We start from the raw sequence: 19,068 nt of genomic DNA on the forward strand, positions 1-19,068 counted from the left end.
GGTGGAATGAATTGTTCTGGACTCGAATTCAATGCGGTATTATTGGCTCTAAATTTCTGAATCCGTCTGCACTTTTAGGGGGATCCGCATACACATATTGTGCCTCTCTGATTTCTTTCGTTCGTTTCTGTTGCTGTGGTTTTTTTCTGGCAAGTAAAAAAAAAAAATATATATATATATATATATATATATATATATATATATATATATATATATATATATATATATATGCAAATTAAAAAAAAATCTGAATTGATGCGGAAATCATCACTGTTCGTCGGTGAAGCTGGTCGATCAGAGGAACACAGGATGGACTCTGTCACAAGGTAAAGCGCACTCGTGTTGGATTTGGGTTCAGCTTGTGTGCAGTTGTTTTTGTGTAGCACTGTGAAGAAATCCCGTCATCCAGCACAATGCATGACTGATCCGTGTGCAGGGCTGTGTTTCATTAGCTGCTATAGATTGGAGTCGAATCTTTACTTTACAATTGTTTTTTTTTACAGCCGACATGTGTAATTCTGCGCATTAATTGACGAAGCCATATATCTTCTGTGGGCTCCATAATTTATTCGCCTATCTAAAGTACAGCATCAGCTCACAGACAGTGGCAGGCTGAGAGAGTCAGGGTCTCTCTCTCTCTCTCTCTCTCTCTCTCTCTCTCTCTCTCTCCTTTCTCTTTCATTAGAGATGTAGATGTGACTAATGCACAGGGGCAGGAATCTAAATCAAACCATTTCACTTTCGGAATCAGAATCTTCTTCGAGGCAAATGTGATATATATATATATATATATATATATATATATATATATATATATATATATATATATATATATACATGTGTGTGTGTGTGTGTGTGTGTAGGTGCTACATAATGTAAGCATGACGCAATTCGGCATTTTTATTTATTTTTTAAAAAAGATCACGTGCATTTCCGTTTTGAGTAATCTAATCGGATATATTGTAGCCTACACATGGTGCCAGTGCATGGAGCATTACTGTTATTTTCAACAGAGTTAAAGCGTCTCGTGCATGAATACTGTATGTTTGATGAAGTCTATCGGAAAGACTGCCCTCTGATCTCGCTAAACAGCCGCGGTGTAAAACCTCACACGGGAATTAAAGTGTGGACTGATTGGCCGGAAGGCGATGATGGACAGCCCGAGGGCAGGACAGCATGCGGTGCCGTTATGCGGGACTTAAACCGGGAGACACACGCGCATGCACGCGCTCGCGCGCACACGTGTGTTACGTCCAAAAGGTCGATAGCTTTCACCGTAGTCTCCGTCCACCAGGCCAACAGTCCAAAATGAAAAGTGATTAAAAGCAGCTCGTGTAATCAGGAACTCTATTCCACACTAAATAGCAGGCAATACAGTGCACCACTAGAGGTTACCATAGTTACCAGAGGTGGCGTACTGTTTTCTAACCTACTACTTAGACAATATGTTTTTTCCCAGCTTTGAGTTATGTGAAAACGTTTTCTTACAATAAAAAGTGTGAGGGGGGAGTGTGTAAAAAGTGTGAGGGGGGAAGTGAGACTAAGGTAAAGGTGATCCAGCAACCTAAGCAACCTGTAACACAAAGCCCCTGGAGTTTACCAGCCTTTCTTCTGAGAGAGAGAGAGAGAGATGTTGAGAAAGAAAGAGAGACAGACAAATAGAAAAAAGAGAGAAAGAATAGAGAGAGAAAAAGCACGAGAGAGCGAGAGCAAGAGTAAGAGAATACGTAGCAGTGACGCATTCGGAATCTCTCATTTTGTGGCAAAAAGGAAATTGCATGACAAGCTGACACATCTGTCCCCATTTTTTTTAACCTTTTGCAGTATTCACATTTACAAACCATTTAAAGGTCAAACAGAGTAAACACATTTGATAGGCGATGTCGATATGGCCTAAATTCAATAATGTTGATTATGATTATCTTATGTTTATCTATTTCATGTAGAAAAATGCACATATTTTGCATACATACAGAAAATCCTGTTAATTGTCTAGAAAATGTTCACTGTAAAAATAAAATTCATAAATTTAATTAACATCCTTTAAAATCAAGTCTGAAAAACAATTCAGATTAAAAAAAAATGGACTAAACAGTTATGTGTAAGTTGTAAAAAACAAACAAAACAAAAAAAAACAGAAACAATAATAATAATAATTGCAGTGCATAGGTTTTGTAAAAAAGTCATTGTTAAATTGAACTTTTTGGATTTTTTATCTTTTTTTTTACTACACAATGTACAAATATATATATACTATATATATAGAACACCTCTTGAGTAAACAGCATTGTTATTTTTACATTTTAACCACAAAGTAGAAATTTGAGAAGATGAATCAGTCCAAATACCAAATGAATAACCAAATGTGCTAGACTATATAATACTCAAATGCATCCTGTACACTATATGGTTTATATTGGGGCAGAATGGGGCAAACACTGCATTAGAAATGCTTTCATAAATAATTGTACTGTCAGATACATAACAGAATATGGTAAACAAAAATGTTGTCTTATGCAGTTTTCAAAAAAAACAGTATAATACTGTATAACCCGAGGATGTAGAGTGTAGACTGTAGGATATTGACTGTAGGATAAAGACTTTGGGATGTTAAATGTGAGACATAGACAATGTTGTATAGACTATAGGTTATAGATTGTAGAGTATGGACATGGCAATATATACCAGGGGGTGTAGAATTTGGAATAGGCTATGAGTGTATATTGTTATTTAGAGACTGTGAGATATACACTGTGGAACATAAGACAATGGGAAATAGGTGAGCAGGTGTAGATCTTGTAATATAAACTGTTATTCAGACTATGGAGTGTAGATTATGGAGTATAAATTCTTGAGTATAGGTTTTGGAGAGTATGGACTAAAGGAAGAAGAGTTTTGGGCAGAATATACTATTAAAAGGTGGAATGTGTTTTTAGATTGGGGGTATAGATTGTGATATGAAGATAGTGTAGATAATGTAGTAAATAATATAGGGTATAGACTATAGTATATGTACAGTTTGGGACATAAACCCAGCAGCCTTAGTTGCCACTATACTTTAACGGGTTAACATTTCTTTAGCTATCGATACACATTCAAATTATTTATAGCACAATCTTTTGTTTATAATATAAATGATTTTTGCTCATTATTTAATCACTGTTAGACATGTCATTGTTTGATTGCAAGTACTGTATTGTAGTTCCATCATATATGTGTTATAAACATTCTTTGCTTTATATTTAAGAATTAATTTTAAGAAGATTGTTTCTGATTCTTTTCAGATTGCGGATCAGTATGACATACTGGATGTGATTAGAGCGATTGTGAGCACTGAAGGCCCTACAGGGGCCTGCATATTAACCTCAATTTGAGAAATTTCTATTTTCTTGTCTACATGACACTTGGCCAACACAATGACTATTAATTAATCTGTTCATGTGACCCATGGTGGCCTAAGTTACTCGAAGGCATCCTGTATATATGTGACTTCATGTGATGGATACCTTGACAAATTCCTTGAATGTCCCACTACAAAACGTTTATATTCCACTGGAAAAAAATTAAATCTGCCTTTATTGTAGTAGACTTATTTAGGATTACTAGTTAAATATTCATTGAATTGAATACATTGACTAATACAGAAGCTATACACTGTCTACAGTAATTACAATTAGGCCATAACCCAGGCCTTCTCTTGTTTTAAGAACAATGAGTAAAGGAGAATTAGCCCGGATTTATAGCTGTCACAGAGAACCCATTTCTGTTTTAAAACTGTAAAGCTAAAATTAATTATATACCATTTTAGATTAGTCTTATCACTTTTTTGAATTCACCATGAGCTTCTCTATGCGCAGCGGTGTGCACATAATTTGGATAGGCCTACTGGTTTGTTGCTTGGTTGACATAGGGGCTAGTATGGAGTTCACTGGTGCCGAAGGTCAGTGGGCGAGGTTTCCAATGTGGAATGCTTGCTGTGAAAGCGAGATGAGTTTCAACATGAAAACAAAAAGCTCACATGGACTTTTAGTATACTTTGACGACGAGGGATTCTGTGACTTCTTGGAACTTCTGCTCCATAACGGTAGACTCAGTCTTCGTTTCTCGATCTTCTGTGCCGAGCCTGCCACTGTACTGTCCGATACTGTGGTCAATGACAGCCGTTGGCATGCAGTTACGGTGCGCAGGAATTTCAAAAACACCACATTAATTGTGGATGAAGAAATCAAGTGGGTGGAAGTGAAGTCAAAACGAAGGGACATGACTGTTTTCAGTCATTTATTCCTAGGGGGGATACCTCCCGAACTGCGATCGGTAGCCCTGCGGCTCACATCTGCGTCCATCAAAGACCAGGTTCCGTACAAAGGATGGATAACCAATTTGAAGGTGAACGCCTCGGAGCCGACGATGATTGGTAGTGAGGGGATCAACAGCGACATTTGTGAAGCAGACCATGTTTGCCTGAATGGCGGAGTCTGCAGCATCGTCAACGACGAACCCATCTGTGACTGCTCTGAAACAGGATTCCAGGGGAAAGACTGCAGTGAAGGTAAGAGCCATTGTTTTATTGTAGATATGTCTTTTGTCCTCCCTCTCCCAACATGGCCTTTTTTCTTGATTTTTTATTTTGAATACATTTGCACTAGTACCTCTGACAGAAGTGCATGCTACATCATGTTTGTTTCAGGCCTCCACTGTGGCTATTGTTCATGTTACATCACATGTTTAGATTAGCACTAAAGGCCATTGTTAAGAGTAACAAGCATTTCCATTGCAGAGTGTTCATACTTCTTAATAGTATATAATTTATATATTGAATGAATGCAGCATAATGTGTGGACTTAAAAACGCACAATATCTGACAGATGCCATCAAATTAATAGTGAGTTGTTTTGTGTAGGAAATATGAAGTTACACTGGGTTTACTCCCTCAGGATCACACACAACAGTGAGCATTTGTTACTTGTAATGTACATAAATCCCAGGAAGTGTGTATGCAGTAAAATGATTGAAGTAGTGTATATGGAATTGTTGAGAAGATTGGGATTAATATTGTGGTTAATGTTTTTGTAGACATTCAATTGTTTTTAAGATGTTCTGGATTGCGTGCAGCTATCGTCCCTCTTTGACATCTGATTACACTGTTCTCGTTTTGATTTTGGGCAATCTGCTCTTTTGATGGTTTCCATGTCTGTTGTGTCTCAGCCTTACATGTCATGTTGCCAAGGAAACTACATGACCACAGAGTAAATTTTGGCCTAGTAAACTAGAATGTTTAATTTATTTTTTTACATCCAATTCGATAAGGACCGTTCTGTGAAAATTAAAGTACAATTTGGTGTTGCTGAAAAAGGCTATTTTGAGCTCTCAACATGGTGTTGGATCTTCATCAGCATAATAAAAAGAGCATGTGCTGGTGTTAGAGAAATCTTGAGTACCACACTGTGACACACAATGTGGGATGACACATAAGCATTTTGTAGACCTAACAGTAGCTACCTCAAGGCTGACAGTATAGTCGAATTTCATGATTCACAAAATAATTCACTGTTCCGTCTCGGTTATTGAGACACAGCATTCCGGCTTTGCGTAATGCAAAGAGAAATCAATATGGCTGACAATAGTATGGCTGCTTTTAGTCCTGAATGAGTAAGTATGACTGAATCACCATTAGAGGAGGGTGATAATTTCATTTAAGAGATATTTCACTGTTATTAAGCTATGTTTGAAAGCTTCAAATTGAAATGCAAATGCCTTTAGTAAATGGCACACCCAGAGCTCTCAGAATATTAGTGTCATACCTCATTAGAGATTGAAAGATTGGCTTGGATGATGCCAAAGATGTACAATAATAGTATCAACTTTTCTTTCATCCTGCGCAAGGATGAATAGGAATGAACCTCGCTATTGATAGCATACTTTTAAGGCTATAAAAAAAAGAACCGAAATACATTATGTCTAGTGACAAATATGCGGGAGTAAATCATTCATTAAATGACTTCATGTCTTTTAACGCATCTCTAGTCTTATTCTGTCCTTCCTCTGGTTTTAAATTATTGATGCATAGGCTTTGAGCTGAGGGAGAAGCAGGAAAGAGCCTCCGTTTCCTCCACCTCGTATGGAGTAATGATGGTTTTCACCCTTATGGTCAAAGGCATCTGTCAGAGGTCACCAGCAGGATTGGACGTTTTTGTAAACTGTTGTAAAATAGGTGGTGTGTAGATTTAATGTTTTTTATTCTCAATGTACAAATGCTCAGTCATTCTCTCGACAGGCAGTTGTGGTAATGATATTCTTTAGCGAGGCAAGTGTTGGGCTCTCAGTGGGAGAGACGGCCCACACTGCAGAGAATAACAGTACTACACTTAATAAGATATTTCTGGCGCTGCTGGGAACGCTGGGAACACAGGGTTTATTAGGACATTTATTTATCATTAAGGACTATTATTTATTCATTCATTTACATTTTCTAATTTTTCCAAAAGCAATAGCCATAATTATATGCATTATAAGAGCCTACCCATGTATTCAAGTGTGTTTAATAAGACTGTTATAAAAGTGGAGTTCACCAGAGATTAGTTATACAGGCAGCAGTTTGATAATCCTGTTCTTGTCTGCTTTGTTAAACATCTTGATAGTTTTACAGATTGAAAGTGTTCAGAGAGGCAATATGGTACATTTCAGGGCTAGAGGAGGTCTGTTATTTATACTTGTTTTAGAACTGGAGCAGTTGTGCACTTGTGCAATGAGACCAGCACAATTTAAGGGTTATTTCACTCTGCATATCAAAACGATTTGAGGTATCTCTTGCCAAGATTTTTGACATCTCTCAAGTAAAGAGAGGTCAAGTGCACAAGCACTGAATGTATTCCCTGACTTAATCATAGTGGTTAGATTTATTTATTTGCCTAACATTTATATCCAACTCCAAATCAGCTGAGAATTTAGGGGTTAAAAGCCTTGCTCTCAGACCCAACTGTGAGCCAAATGGTGGTGCTGGAATTTGAACTCACAACCTTTTCAAAGTCCAAAGCCTTCACCATGAATCTGCTCAGTGTGCAGTGGAATAAACATTGCCGAATAAACATTTATATACTCAGATCCTCTTTACTTGAGTATCGGGGTATCGGAGTATATACATGTTTATTCGAGCAATGTTTATACGAAAAGGTTGTGAGGTCAAATTCCAGCACCACCATGTGGCTCACAGTTGCTCAGTGAGCAGTGGAGTAAACACTGCCGAACAAACATTTATATACTCAGATCCTCCTTGCACTCAAGTAAAGATAGTACACATCAACATCTGGTTTGCTCTACATAAAGGCACCTGCGAAATGCTGTAAATGTAATTTTAGAGTTGAATTCAATAGTAATTGAATTTAATTACTTATTATTATTATTATTATTATTATTATTATTATTAGTAGTAGTAGTAGTAGTAGTAGTATTATTATTGCAATAAACCCAATCAAAAGATGTTAGATTAACTTTTATCTGCTGACTACAGCGATTTACTGTGCACCTTTATTTATATATTTATGGCTAACCTTCAGCCCTCAAGATTTTTTAAAGTCATCCCTCCATAATCTTTGGTGATAAGTTCTACAGGCAGATATATTTAGCAGATAGAGATTTCTCTAAAGTTGGTATCTATAGCACACAGACTAAGCCCTCTAATCTCTTGGTGATTCTGAATAAGGGTATTAAAGAACATGTTGTGTACCACTTAACATGAAGGATACATAGCATTGGATTAGTTGATAGATGAAAATAGCTATCAACAAAGTATAAGAAAGGCTTCACATTTAGCATATTTTTAGATAAGTAGTTGTCATAGATGTATTGTAGTTTTTGATACTATGGTATATGAATATACTTTTTTATGGTTGTCATTACTTGAAGTAGTTGCATTAGCTTAAATGATTATATATTTACATTTATTCACTGGGCTTCCACTTTTGCTCAAAGTGACTAATAATTTAGCTAAGATTATGAGGGTTATGAGTTTAGCTAAAGGATCCAACAGCTTGGTGAAAAGTTTCAAACCTACAAAATTCTGTTCAGCAGTTTAGAGCCGTGTCCACTGATCCAACAATTGAAGTATAGTAACAGTTATTACAGTAACAGAATGTTTTGCCTTTAGGGGGCTACATACTGTTGGTGTGCACTATTTGCTTGAGAATAACAAACTCTGACAGGCTGAAGACACACACATATTCAAGAAGCTGTAATTGTGCTATTCCTCCATGCGTCACATAGCGTTTGCAACATTCCTGCTCAAACCCACACTGGAGCCACTGTATATGTTTGTGCTCGCTGTGTGTAAATCATGTCCTTCACCTTAAAGTCACAACACTTTGCATGGACAGGACTCAAAACAGGCTGTCAGATGGATGAGAGACAAGTCTCTAGCTCTGTTTGCTTTACTAGAGTAAAGCTACATAATTCTTACATGCTAGTCAAGCCAGCATAGATCTCAGAGAAAGTCTCAGAGAGGAACCACAGGCTTCTTTCATAGTGAAAATACAATTAGCAGAATTAGCAACATACTATGCACTATAGACTTATACTGTAATAGAGATAATGGCCCCATTTACGTAGTAGTGCTCAAGGAAGAGGGTGGATGTGAACATAAAATCAATACTGCACACTGTAAAGGATGGTTTAAGGTTGATAGTTTTAGATGATTTTTTTTTTTTTTTTACAGAAATTTGAATGCAAAAAAAAAAGATTACGATATTGCTGGTGAATAAAGATACAGTATTTCTATTATTCAAAATAATTTGTCAAAAGAGAACACAGTAGGAGTAGGTCTGCAAAAACATATTGCCATCCTGCACTGCAGCACTTAAACAACTTTGTTTTCCTTTTGTCATTATTTATGCCATGGCACCTTTTCCGTTCTTGATTATTCATTCATCCATCAGCGTTTTTGTTCTAGTGGCAGTTGTGGTGCATGCAATTTGTATTTGGTCGAGCGGAGCAGACTGCGGCGGTAAGTCTTGGGTCATTGTTCCCCGTCAAGATGCAAAACAACAGAGGTAGGCCTGGATGCTTTCAAAACACTATGAGATAGACGTGGCATTTTAGGGAGACTTGGATCACAGGGGCTGCCCAGAAACAGGCTGACCCAAGGAAAGAGTGGTTTGTGTTGAATGAAAGCATGACTGTCTCTATTCTCAAGGTAATGTATTTTTCTTTAGAGAAAAAAAATGCAGTAAAATGTAGTTAGAAAACATAGTCATTAATGCTTGTGACTATATGGAATAATCCATCACAGTACAGGTACTGTACATTTTATTCTTACTGACCTGACTGAGCGATTTTGTTTTCTCTCGGTAGGCGTATGCTGCATCACCTGATTTCTTTAACCGTTGCATGGCTTTATACTAAGCGAATTCATCGGCAGGAATCACTTCGAAATATATTGCTTTTAAAATGACAGATTTGCCTTTAAACTTTATTTATTTCTTTTCTTATTTATATTGAATATTAATTATGATTTACTTCATATAAGTTGATTTCATGTGCTAAAGTACCAATTAGAATGTCAGAGTACAACTTTTTGAACGAATTCTGAAATATTACGAGTTAATCATCACACATTGATCATTCTCATTATGCTTCAAGGTTTTTAACTTCTTGCATGTTTGTGCATGCTCTCCGAAATACTGCAGATGCAATTCATGTTTAATTGGCATTAGAAAACTCTCATTCAATACGATTTTCTAGTAAAATTCTTTCAACCAGGAAGACTTAAGATTAGGCACGAGCTTGTTTTACATTCGATTGGATTTTTAGATTTTTATTAAAACATAGAACTTCATTTGGGTGAAAGCAGGACATATTCTGTTATTATGCACACATGGTGCAAAGAAAACGGAGCACAGTCCCTATCACTAATGGGGCCCAGCTGCTGAGGGGAGGAAGTATGGGAATAGAAAAAAGGACACACCAGGAAGAAGCAAGAGTCTTTCAACAGACAAACTCTAATTGGGCATGCAATAAAAAAATACAAAAAAGTTTCCCTGGTTGAATGTTTATCAAGTTCAATACACTAATGACAGTTAAGAGCCTGGATCTTATTCAAAGCTAGAAACGGATGTTGGAAACTTTAGGGAAATGAAATCCTGTGATTTATTCTACATTGCAGCATTTGTTTTGGCTTAGGCATTTGCGCAGGATGATAAGACGCATGTAGCTTTTGGTAGTCCTCAAGGTTGGACCACCTTTTAGCCTGCATGCCTCTTAATCAATGTCTTCCTCTTTCTCTCCACGCCTCGGCCGTTCCTCCAGAAGAGGTCTACGTTGGAGGTGGGTACACTTACACAATCCTTCTTTTTTCATTCTCAAGTCCCCTTTGCCATAAACTTCTCTCTATTTCCATATTTCAAACTGTTCTTCATGACATATGCTAAATATAATTGTTTTATCAAAATGGGGGCTCAAGACTGGTAAGTAAATACAGCGTTTACCTGTTGGGTACTGGAACCATCTCTGAGGTTACTTAGAAGGTAAAAGGTATAAACATTTTCTTTCATCTTTAGCTTTATGTCCATTGCCCATTGTTTAAAAGCGTTGGTCAGAATGCCCAGGGATCAACCTCTGTCCTGTGCCGTGTAACATTTGATGGGGAAAATGAGAGAAAAAGAGTTGTGCTTGGGTATTCCAGCAAACTTCAAAGCGTCCTGCCTCTGTCTTCAGAGGTTCATTTTTTTTCTGGTAGCTCTTAAACAGATTTGCACCTCTTAATGCATGCAATTGAAAATGTACACAGAATTTCACAGTTAGCGAAATGCTGTCAGTTTTCCTAAAAGTGTATCATGTGCTTCTGGGACAGAGGGTAAGTACTAGGGACAAATCATATTTATATTCCTAGCTAGTGGTTCAAATACACCGTTTAGAATGTAGACAGGTAAAATATGTGCTCTATTGTAATTCATTTTTCGGAAGGTATTGAATCTTTTATGTATGTAGGAAAGGGCACGATTTACAGGTGATATTTTGTCAAAGATGAAATGGGAACTGCTGGTTTTCAATTCAGACGTAGATATTTTTCGACCGAGAGATTCATGTTTTTCAATCCTGCTGAAATAAAAGATCATTTTACTACTATGTTGAACACGTCATAGGAATGTTTAGGTCCTATTTAAATATGTATGAATATCTCCAGTTGTCTAGGCATGATAATATTGCTATTTGTCAAAATTGATATAATCAAATTTTCTGGGAAGGGTTGACTAGCTGGAGGGAATGTTTGATATATGAGAACAATAAAAATGATCATTTTATTGATTTGTCCCTTTCAAATGTGACAGATAAAGCATCACAACCGTTGGGTTGAGAAAATGCTTTTTCTTTTTTTTTTTACCTTTCCCAACACACCCACTCTCCTCCTCACCTCCTTCCTCTCTCTTTCTCTCTCTCTCTCCTTGAAATTGTAACACACCCCGGGCCTTGCAGCACAGGCATCCTGCTTTCACAAGATGCCTGCATGTCAATGTGACAGAAAGCTTCCACATGATCCCGTTCTCTGTGCTGACTGTGCTCTTGTCTTCCCTTAAGGTCTTGCGCACCTGATGATGGGCGACCAAGGTATGAGTTTTATTTCTTTGTCCCCCCTTTTTGCTGCCATTACCCACCCTTTCCTCCATCCTTCCTCTGCCTTTCTCTCTCTCTCGCTCTTTCTGCTGATTCCTCCTCACATTGCGTCACTGCTGGTAGGGATTTACCGGGCCTGCTTTCTTTCCGGCTTGGCACTGACTCAATGGATGGTTTGGTCTTTTCACTTTATTTATTAATTTAATTCCTTTTTAATCCTCTTCTGTGGTATTTCTTTTTGTTTATTTATTTATATATGGTTTTTTTTTTTCCACTTTAAGTCATCTGCAACTGATTGCTATTCCATTGTCGCTTGCCAACCTCATTTTCTTAAAGTGAGAAAAATAATGCTTTGAACGCGTTGGTTGAGCTGGAGATTGAAGAGCATCTCTCGAGGGTTTGTTTGTTCTTTATAAATGTGCTGGCATGTATTCTCAAGATGTGAAGCAGGAAAGCATTAGCTCTCTGCTCAATATTCATGCTTTCCCTCCATCCCTCGCGCCATCATGTCTCGGCATGCTCCTCATCTGGAAGCTTCCGTCTCTTCTGCCTGCCTGTGCCCCTTAATGCATGGAGCAAGGTCAAATGTTACCCTTTCATATCCTTTCTCTGAATCGTACATAAGTTCGTGACTCTTACAGTTGCTTCTTTCCTCTCCTTTGTATCGCCCCTGAATCTCTCTGGAATAACTCTTCACGGAACCATTATGTCAATATCCTAGGTAAAAGTAAAGGTACATTATGTTTTTATTCCTATAATATATTTCAGAGTATGATTAGCTGTTCATGTATATTCCTGTATCTGTGGCTTTATACATGCATCTACACTTTTTGTGTGTGTTTTTTATTTCTTTTTTTTTTTAATGGGTATTCTGAGTTGCTCTGATTTATTGTGTGATGTCGTGACAGTATGCTCAGTGGGCTGGAAGGTAGGTGTGTACTGCTGTGGAAATATTTCTGCCTGGATGCACAGGAAAATGCAAAAATGGGTATTCACTTATCTTCAGTTTAGGGTGAGATCTGTCTCATTGAATAAAGATTATTGTAATAAACAATGACATACTATTAAGAGAAGCAAGTTTAAGTAGGGAAAAAATCTAATATATGCCAAATAGCAGCTTATATAGCTATTGTACTAAAACAGTTTCGAAATTATATTATATATATTCAAAATTTGTATCTTTACCGATTTACTGAATGTCACCAAGTAATTAAAATGGTGATATACAGTATATGGTTTATAACAATATAATGCATGCATTATAGTTTAGCATGCATGCTTATTAAAAAGATGTTTTCTACATAAAACAGTATAATAATAATAAAAATTATAATGATAATAATACAATTTAGTGCAAATAAAATTTGTAAGGAGGAGACTGAAACACATACTGCATCACTGTTTGTTTTCACTTCGTATGACCAGGTAAGAGCTTTACACTATTGGAAGATTTCACAGTAATCTCTCTGATTTCTATAGAACCCTTTTCTTTTCAAAATTGATTTAAAATGCACAGTTTATTTAGTGGTGCTATTTTTATCATGTGATAATGAGCTGCCATTTTGAAGAGCGTGCTCCTGCTGAGGTAAGTCACCACGTTACTGACCCTGCCGCTCACACTTTTTCACTGTGGATGCCCTCGTCTGAGCCACTGCATGCTAGACCTCACTGCCTTTTACTCAGCACTAGGGCACAACACACACTCTCACACATGGCTAAATCTCAACTATGTCATTTATATGGATGTGAGAGAGTAAAATGCCGTGCCTGGTGGAGCAGGTAGGTGCACTTTATGTCTTTTATTTGAGCTTCACTGCTCCTGCCTTTGGCTGGCTAATACAGAGTTCATGCTCTTTTAGACTTTATGTTCAGGCTACCAGTCTGTCTTCAGTGTGATACTGCCCATGGGTGATGTAGGGGCCAAAATATTAAGCTTCCCATAAAGCATCTTTGTGCAATTGCGTTGGCCTTTGAAATTTTGCTCCTTCTGTTTTTTTTTTTTTTTTCTACAAGATTGATTTACATTTGAGTGTAAAATGGAATGGAATGCTGTGTAAAAGTTGACCTGCTTGATAGTGTAGTTTGTTTCTTAATGGATTTGGATTTGATTGTATTTGTTATTGTTTTATTTTACTTAATTGAATTTAATTTAATTTTTTCCCTTTTTGTATTATTTTTCTCTTTTCAATTGTTTATTTCTGGAGTAGCATTCCTTCAATTCTATACATTTTATCCTGTGTCCCTGTGAAAATCCGATGAAACTTCAGCAAACATATCAATAATAAATAACTAGTCATAATAAACAATTCTAGCCTTAACCTTCAGCTAAGCTGTACATGAATGATTAGGAAGTGATTCAAATGGTCAGAGCATCAGACAATATCAGCTTTATAACTTATGCCTGCGATAAACGTCTTCAAAACTACATAGTAGTTACTATTAATGGTATAGAGGAGATGGTTTTATTTAGAAGTTTAAGAAAACCTTTTCTCATCGGATAAATTCTCCTGCATTTGTAATGAACATCTTGCCTGACTTAAGCTTGATTTCACAAAGAAAAGAATGTTGAGAAATATATTTAAAACTCTTTTTGCACAAATGTTTCCAACACAGAATGTCCATTTGAATTTTTTTTGGTACACACCCTTATCCACTTAGATAACAAACACAAATCACTGACAAACACAATTAATAATGTGCTTAATATAAATTAAAGTTAATACAAATACAACTGAGGTAATTTTTGCAGTGTACATTTTATCTATGATTTGCTGCTGTTGCACTTCAGAGCCAGATCTGAGTGACTCAGAGGTATGCTCTAACAGGCTTAAGAGGGTCATCTTTTAGTGTCCTTGCTTCAAGCCAGAGAAATGATCTCCCAGTTTGTGCAAGCAGGTCACCTTCAATAATCAGCTTAAGTGTCTGCCCTCTGCCCCTGAATTCATAAAACTTCAGATTTATGCATCATTAGGTGAATACACTACAAATTTCCATTAAAATATGCAGAAAGCAGCATAGGTGACGTGTGTGTCTGACAGATTGAGCTTGTCTGCTCACTGCAGCTTGTATTTCCATCGTTCTTATGTTAACTTGCTCAGGGGTAGATGAAAGATGTGTCGTGAGTTGGATGGCATGTAGAGGGTTGGAGCCTCTAATTGCTGCCATTGCAGACGAAGTGGCTCTGAAGCTGTAACTCCGCTCAAGGCACTGTACGGTTCACAGACGCAAGTTCACTGTCTTTACTGCAGAATTCTTTAAGCATAATTGACAATAGCAGAGTAAGAAATGACAACATATTGGTAGCAGATCCTCAGGATTGTACCTGTTATGCTTGCCTAAATGAGACGTGCTACTAAAAAGGTTTCTGAAAAGTTCTACCACGGCCTTATAGAAATCATTGCTTTTTCCAAATGACGAATGATACATTTGTGCATTGTGAATCTATATTCTGTGGAATAGCTTGCCAGATGTGGCCCTGCCCCAGGTGACCCTGATTAGAAAAGGGAGGAAAAGAAACCCGGTGTGACGTGTTGATCAATACGTATTTAAAATCCCATTATGTCCGCCATTGCACCATGGACGCCTCGTTAATGTAATTACAAAGGCAAAATGGCCTCTTAAATTACTGCAACACCAAGCTCTTGCTGACTTTCCAATGTCGGATCCATTCACATGTGACTGATGGCATCAAGATGTGTTGAAATGCTTTTAAATAAAAGTGTCCTTGATTTTATTTAATTGATACAAAATCAAATAGTTTTATTTTTGTACCAGTTATGAAATAAAATGTGAAGAGAACTGTACCAGGTCCCTGGCTGTTGATGTAAAAGCAGACTTGCATACCTAAAGAGCATGACCTTAGCCAGATCTGTAATGGAAACCTTTACATAGAGTGTAGAAAAGTGCTGATTGAGCAGCTTTTTTGTTTAAATTGTAGTACACATTTCACAAGGTCACAAATTCTAGTCAAGAAAGCACTTTTTTGCATTGTATTGCAGGATACGGCTATTCATCAATCACATATCCAGTACCTTGTCCTACCTTCATTATTCACTGCTCATTCACAGGAAAGCAAAAAAAGGGGAAAAAACTATAAAGATGTTGTGCTAGATCTGGTTTGACTGTGTCCTCGTAAAACACTTTTTCAACACAATTGAAAATGTTTTTTTTTACATATCAACTTATTAACTTTAGTGCCATTAAACTGTATGAGTGCAGCATAGTGCAAATCTTTTTCATGGCTCTCAGCATTGAAAACTACACAGCAGTATAGCATAAGAGAAAGAACGGTGCAAATGCATCTGTACTTCTTTTGTATCAAACAATCCGAGACACACTGCAGTAGAGGAAATAAGGCAGAAGAAAAAATGCAAAAAGACATTATAACATACTGTAACATTTGTAATAGTGGTATACCTCACAGTGTATGTAGCACCGGATAGAAGATTATTTTTTACAAATTATGAAGGAATCCTTCATTGTGTCGTTTATTGCAAGTTCTGGTAGTTTGTTCTCCTTATCATAGCTTATTCTACCTTTTGCGATGGGTTCTTTGTAATGGATGATATTTCACTTAAGAAATACAAGATGAAAACTATTGTGATGTTTGAGAGGGGGAGGAGTACTTTCTTCTGACTCAATATTTACTGGGAGCAGATAAGGAGCTGTTTATGTGTCTAAGAGGTTCTTTAGTATCTTGACTGTCAGTGAGTCACTTATTTGGTATGTTTTTTGTAAATTCCCCTCTACACTTGGGAAAACAAGAGTTACTCATAGTTTGAACATACACACACATAGATACTGTGTACAGGACTGGTACAGATACAGATATTTGTAATTTTTAAAGCAATGGTTAATGTTGTAGAGACCTTCAATTCATTCTTTTTTGACCCCATTAAGGCAGAAGCCAGACAGACTTCCAAGAACCAGGCAGCAGATGGAAGAAAATAGTTTCACTATTACCCTTTATCTTGCTTTGATCATTGTTAATGAAAAGATGTTCTCATTAAATTCCCATAATTAAATTAAAAAGTAATCAGCTGATGTCATTCAGAGCTTTTTTGGATCAGGGTTCTCATTTGGATAGATGTAATGATTTTCTAATAGGTCAGACTGGCCGCCGTGAGGTACTTTGGATCTTAAATGCTATTATGCCAGTCCTATTATTAATGTATTAACAGAATTTAAATTCAGCACTGACATTGTGGTGATGGTCTCTGAGGGAAAATGTGATACCACTGCATTTTTTTTTTAATATATATATTTATTAATATATAATATATTAATATATATAATATATATATATATATATATATATATATTTTTTTTTTTTTCTGTCTTTCTTAGCAAGATAAATATGTGCTGCCTGTTTTACAAATGATTTATCATACAGTAGTTTTAAGTGTAAAAAAAAAAAGCAAGGTGCTTTAAACTGTAGCACGCTTCTTATATCTTTGGTCTGTAATGAACATTTTCACAACACATGGTTGGCCTGGAAATGAGAAACAACTCCTACTGCCACTTCAGCTCAAAGTAGTTATATCTTTTGTCTCCAGAGAGAGAGAGAGAGAATGAGAGAGAGAGAGCGAGAGAATGAGAGAGAGAGGAGGGACTGGGATGCTGTAATAGTGAGGCAGAAGTGAAGCACATCTTGAGATTTTGAAAGGTTTCCTCTGCTCCTTTTGTTCAAGATAACCTCTGTCTGCATCCAAGGAGGCTCAGCTGAACTGAAAGGCTGTGAAAACTTAAGGAAAAATTCTTCAAAGCCCCTTAACTTATCACCTCTACCACATGAGTTTTTTTCCCCCACACCCATTGAACGGAGCACATAACCAGTGAAGAAATTGGTGGTTTGATGGAAAATGCATTTTCTGGTGGAGGTATTTTAAGATTGATCTGACATGCACAATCAGTTCTTGCAGAAAATGTGAACTTCCTCTCATATCCTGAAAATAGTAATAAACAAATGTGGGAAACATTGCAGTGAAATTAACTAGCTGAAAAATGCAGAATTGATTCCCTCCTGGATGCGGAATATATGTGTACAGTACTCAGAAGTTGTTCTTTAGTGAAGCATATAAATTCCCCTAGTTGAAGCATCAGATACTGTATAATAAATATTCTACAATGGCTGCAGAAGGCAGACTCCACTATATGTTAGCGTGTCACCAACCAGCAGGCCAAAGCAGTCACTGAGATTTCAAAAATGAAGAAAGTAAGACCTTCTAAAAGGTTGTGGTATTTGATATGGATTTTGTGTGTGGATGGTCGGCTTTATATAGACACTGGATCAACAAATAAATGTTCAAAGCAAAAACCAGGGTTGAAATAGTAAAGAAAGACTATTGTGACATTACATTTGTAAACAATAGGAGACCAAAAAGAAGATGGATATATTGAGTGATAGCGATGCTCCCATGGTTCTTGTGTCCAGTGTGGATGGTCCCTGGTGAATAAAATGTGGATGGACATTTTTGTTGTGAATTCTCGACTGATCATGAGTAGATAAAGATTTAAAAATGAGGGAGGAGTCAGTTTATTTTTACAGTTTGCCTTCCTATTACCTCTGGTACTACTGTGAAATGACATGTCGACTCCTTTTCCTGTTGAGTCGCACATAAAAGAAGTTTAGCTAAAGGCTGGTAGTACCTAGAGTACAAGATTGGTTTGATCTCTGACTCTTCCCATCTATAGCTTGCAGCTTCTACCTATGATTGTGTAATTTGTTGAACTTTTGCACTGAGTAGCTATTGTTAGCTTGAATCTTCTACCCAGAATCGATTCACTTCTGCTCGCAGACAGACCTAATGCATGTTTCTTATCCAAATATCCTACATCAGTAGTTATTTGATCTCAGGTCCCTTTCGGAAACGCTTCCACGTTGTTCACGCTCTGAATCACGTGTTTAATAAGTCTAATGGAAATGCGCAGTGTCATCAGCGGAGTGATGTCACGACGTTAGGAAGTGCTCTATGTGTGTTTGTCTAATACTAAAAGACTACGCTAACTTAGTAGGGCTGAAAGAGCACGACTATGGGACGATGCCTCGGGTTGAAGAGACGCTCGCTGGTTACCTCTCCTTGGGAGTGGCATCGTTGCTCAGGTCCTGCCCCAGCGCCCTGCCCCAGCGCCCTCTAAACTTCTGCCTGAAACCCTATGCCGAGGCCACTGGAGCAGCACTAGGGCATATGCCTTGCAAGCTCAAGGAGCACCAGATGTCAGTCTCGAGAGAACGACGTCCCAGGGCGGTTAAATGTGGGAGCAGACCCACATGTGAGGAGTAAATATTGAGAAGTTCACAGAGCGTAAGTGGATCTGTTTGCGACTCAAAAGATACCACACCTGTCCCCTCTGGTCCTACCTTTATTGCCCAGCCTGTGGAGAACTGGGTGCCATGGTGAAGGCATGGCATGGGTGGGTGCACAGCTTCTAGACTCTAGTTTCTTCTCTGTCATGTTAGAGACCATT

At 37.4% G+C, this 19,068-nt stretch overlaps 1 protein-coding gene across 20 annotated transcripts in view; it reads left to right on the forward strand.

Moving 5' to 3' along the window:
* Positions 1-239: 239 nt before the first annotated feature.
* nrxn1a (neurexin 1a) overlaps positions 240-19,068 on the forward strand; it is a 151,609-nt gene continuing 132,780 nt past the window's right edge. For 11 of the 20 annotated variants that reach the window (XM_046853001.1, XM_046853003.1, XM_046853018.1 and 8 more), the window contains exons 1-5: positions 240-326; positions 3,285-4,549; positions 10,297-10,314; positions 11,566-11,595; positions 12,323-12,334. In XM_046853001.1, the coding sequence (XP_046708957.1) occupies positions 3,838-4,549; positions 10,297-10,314; positions 11,566-11,595; positions 12,323-12,334 (772 nt within the window). In that variant the 5' untranslated portion in view covers positions 240-326; positions 3,285-3,837. The remainder of the gene's footprint in view (positions 327-3,284; positions 4,550-10,296; positions 10,315-11,565; positions 11,596-12,322; positions 12,335-19,068) is intronic. The other 9 variants (XM_046853004.1, XM_046853013.1, XM_046853017.1 and 6 more) reach the window with 6 other exon arrangements.

The sequence above is a fragment of the Silurus meridionalis genome, chromosome 7 (genome assembly GCF_014805685.1).
Source record: "Silurus meridionalis isolate SWU-2019-XX chromosome 7, ASM1480568v1, whole genome shotgun sequence".
NCBI classification, from domain to species: Eukaryota; Metazoa; Chordata; class Actinopteri; order Siluriformes; family Siluridae; genus Silurus; species Silurus meridionalis.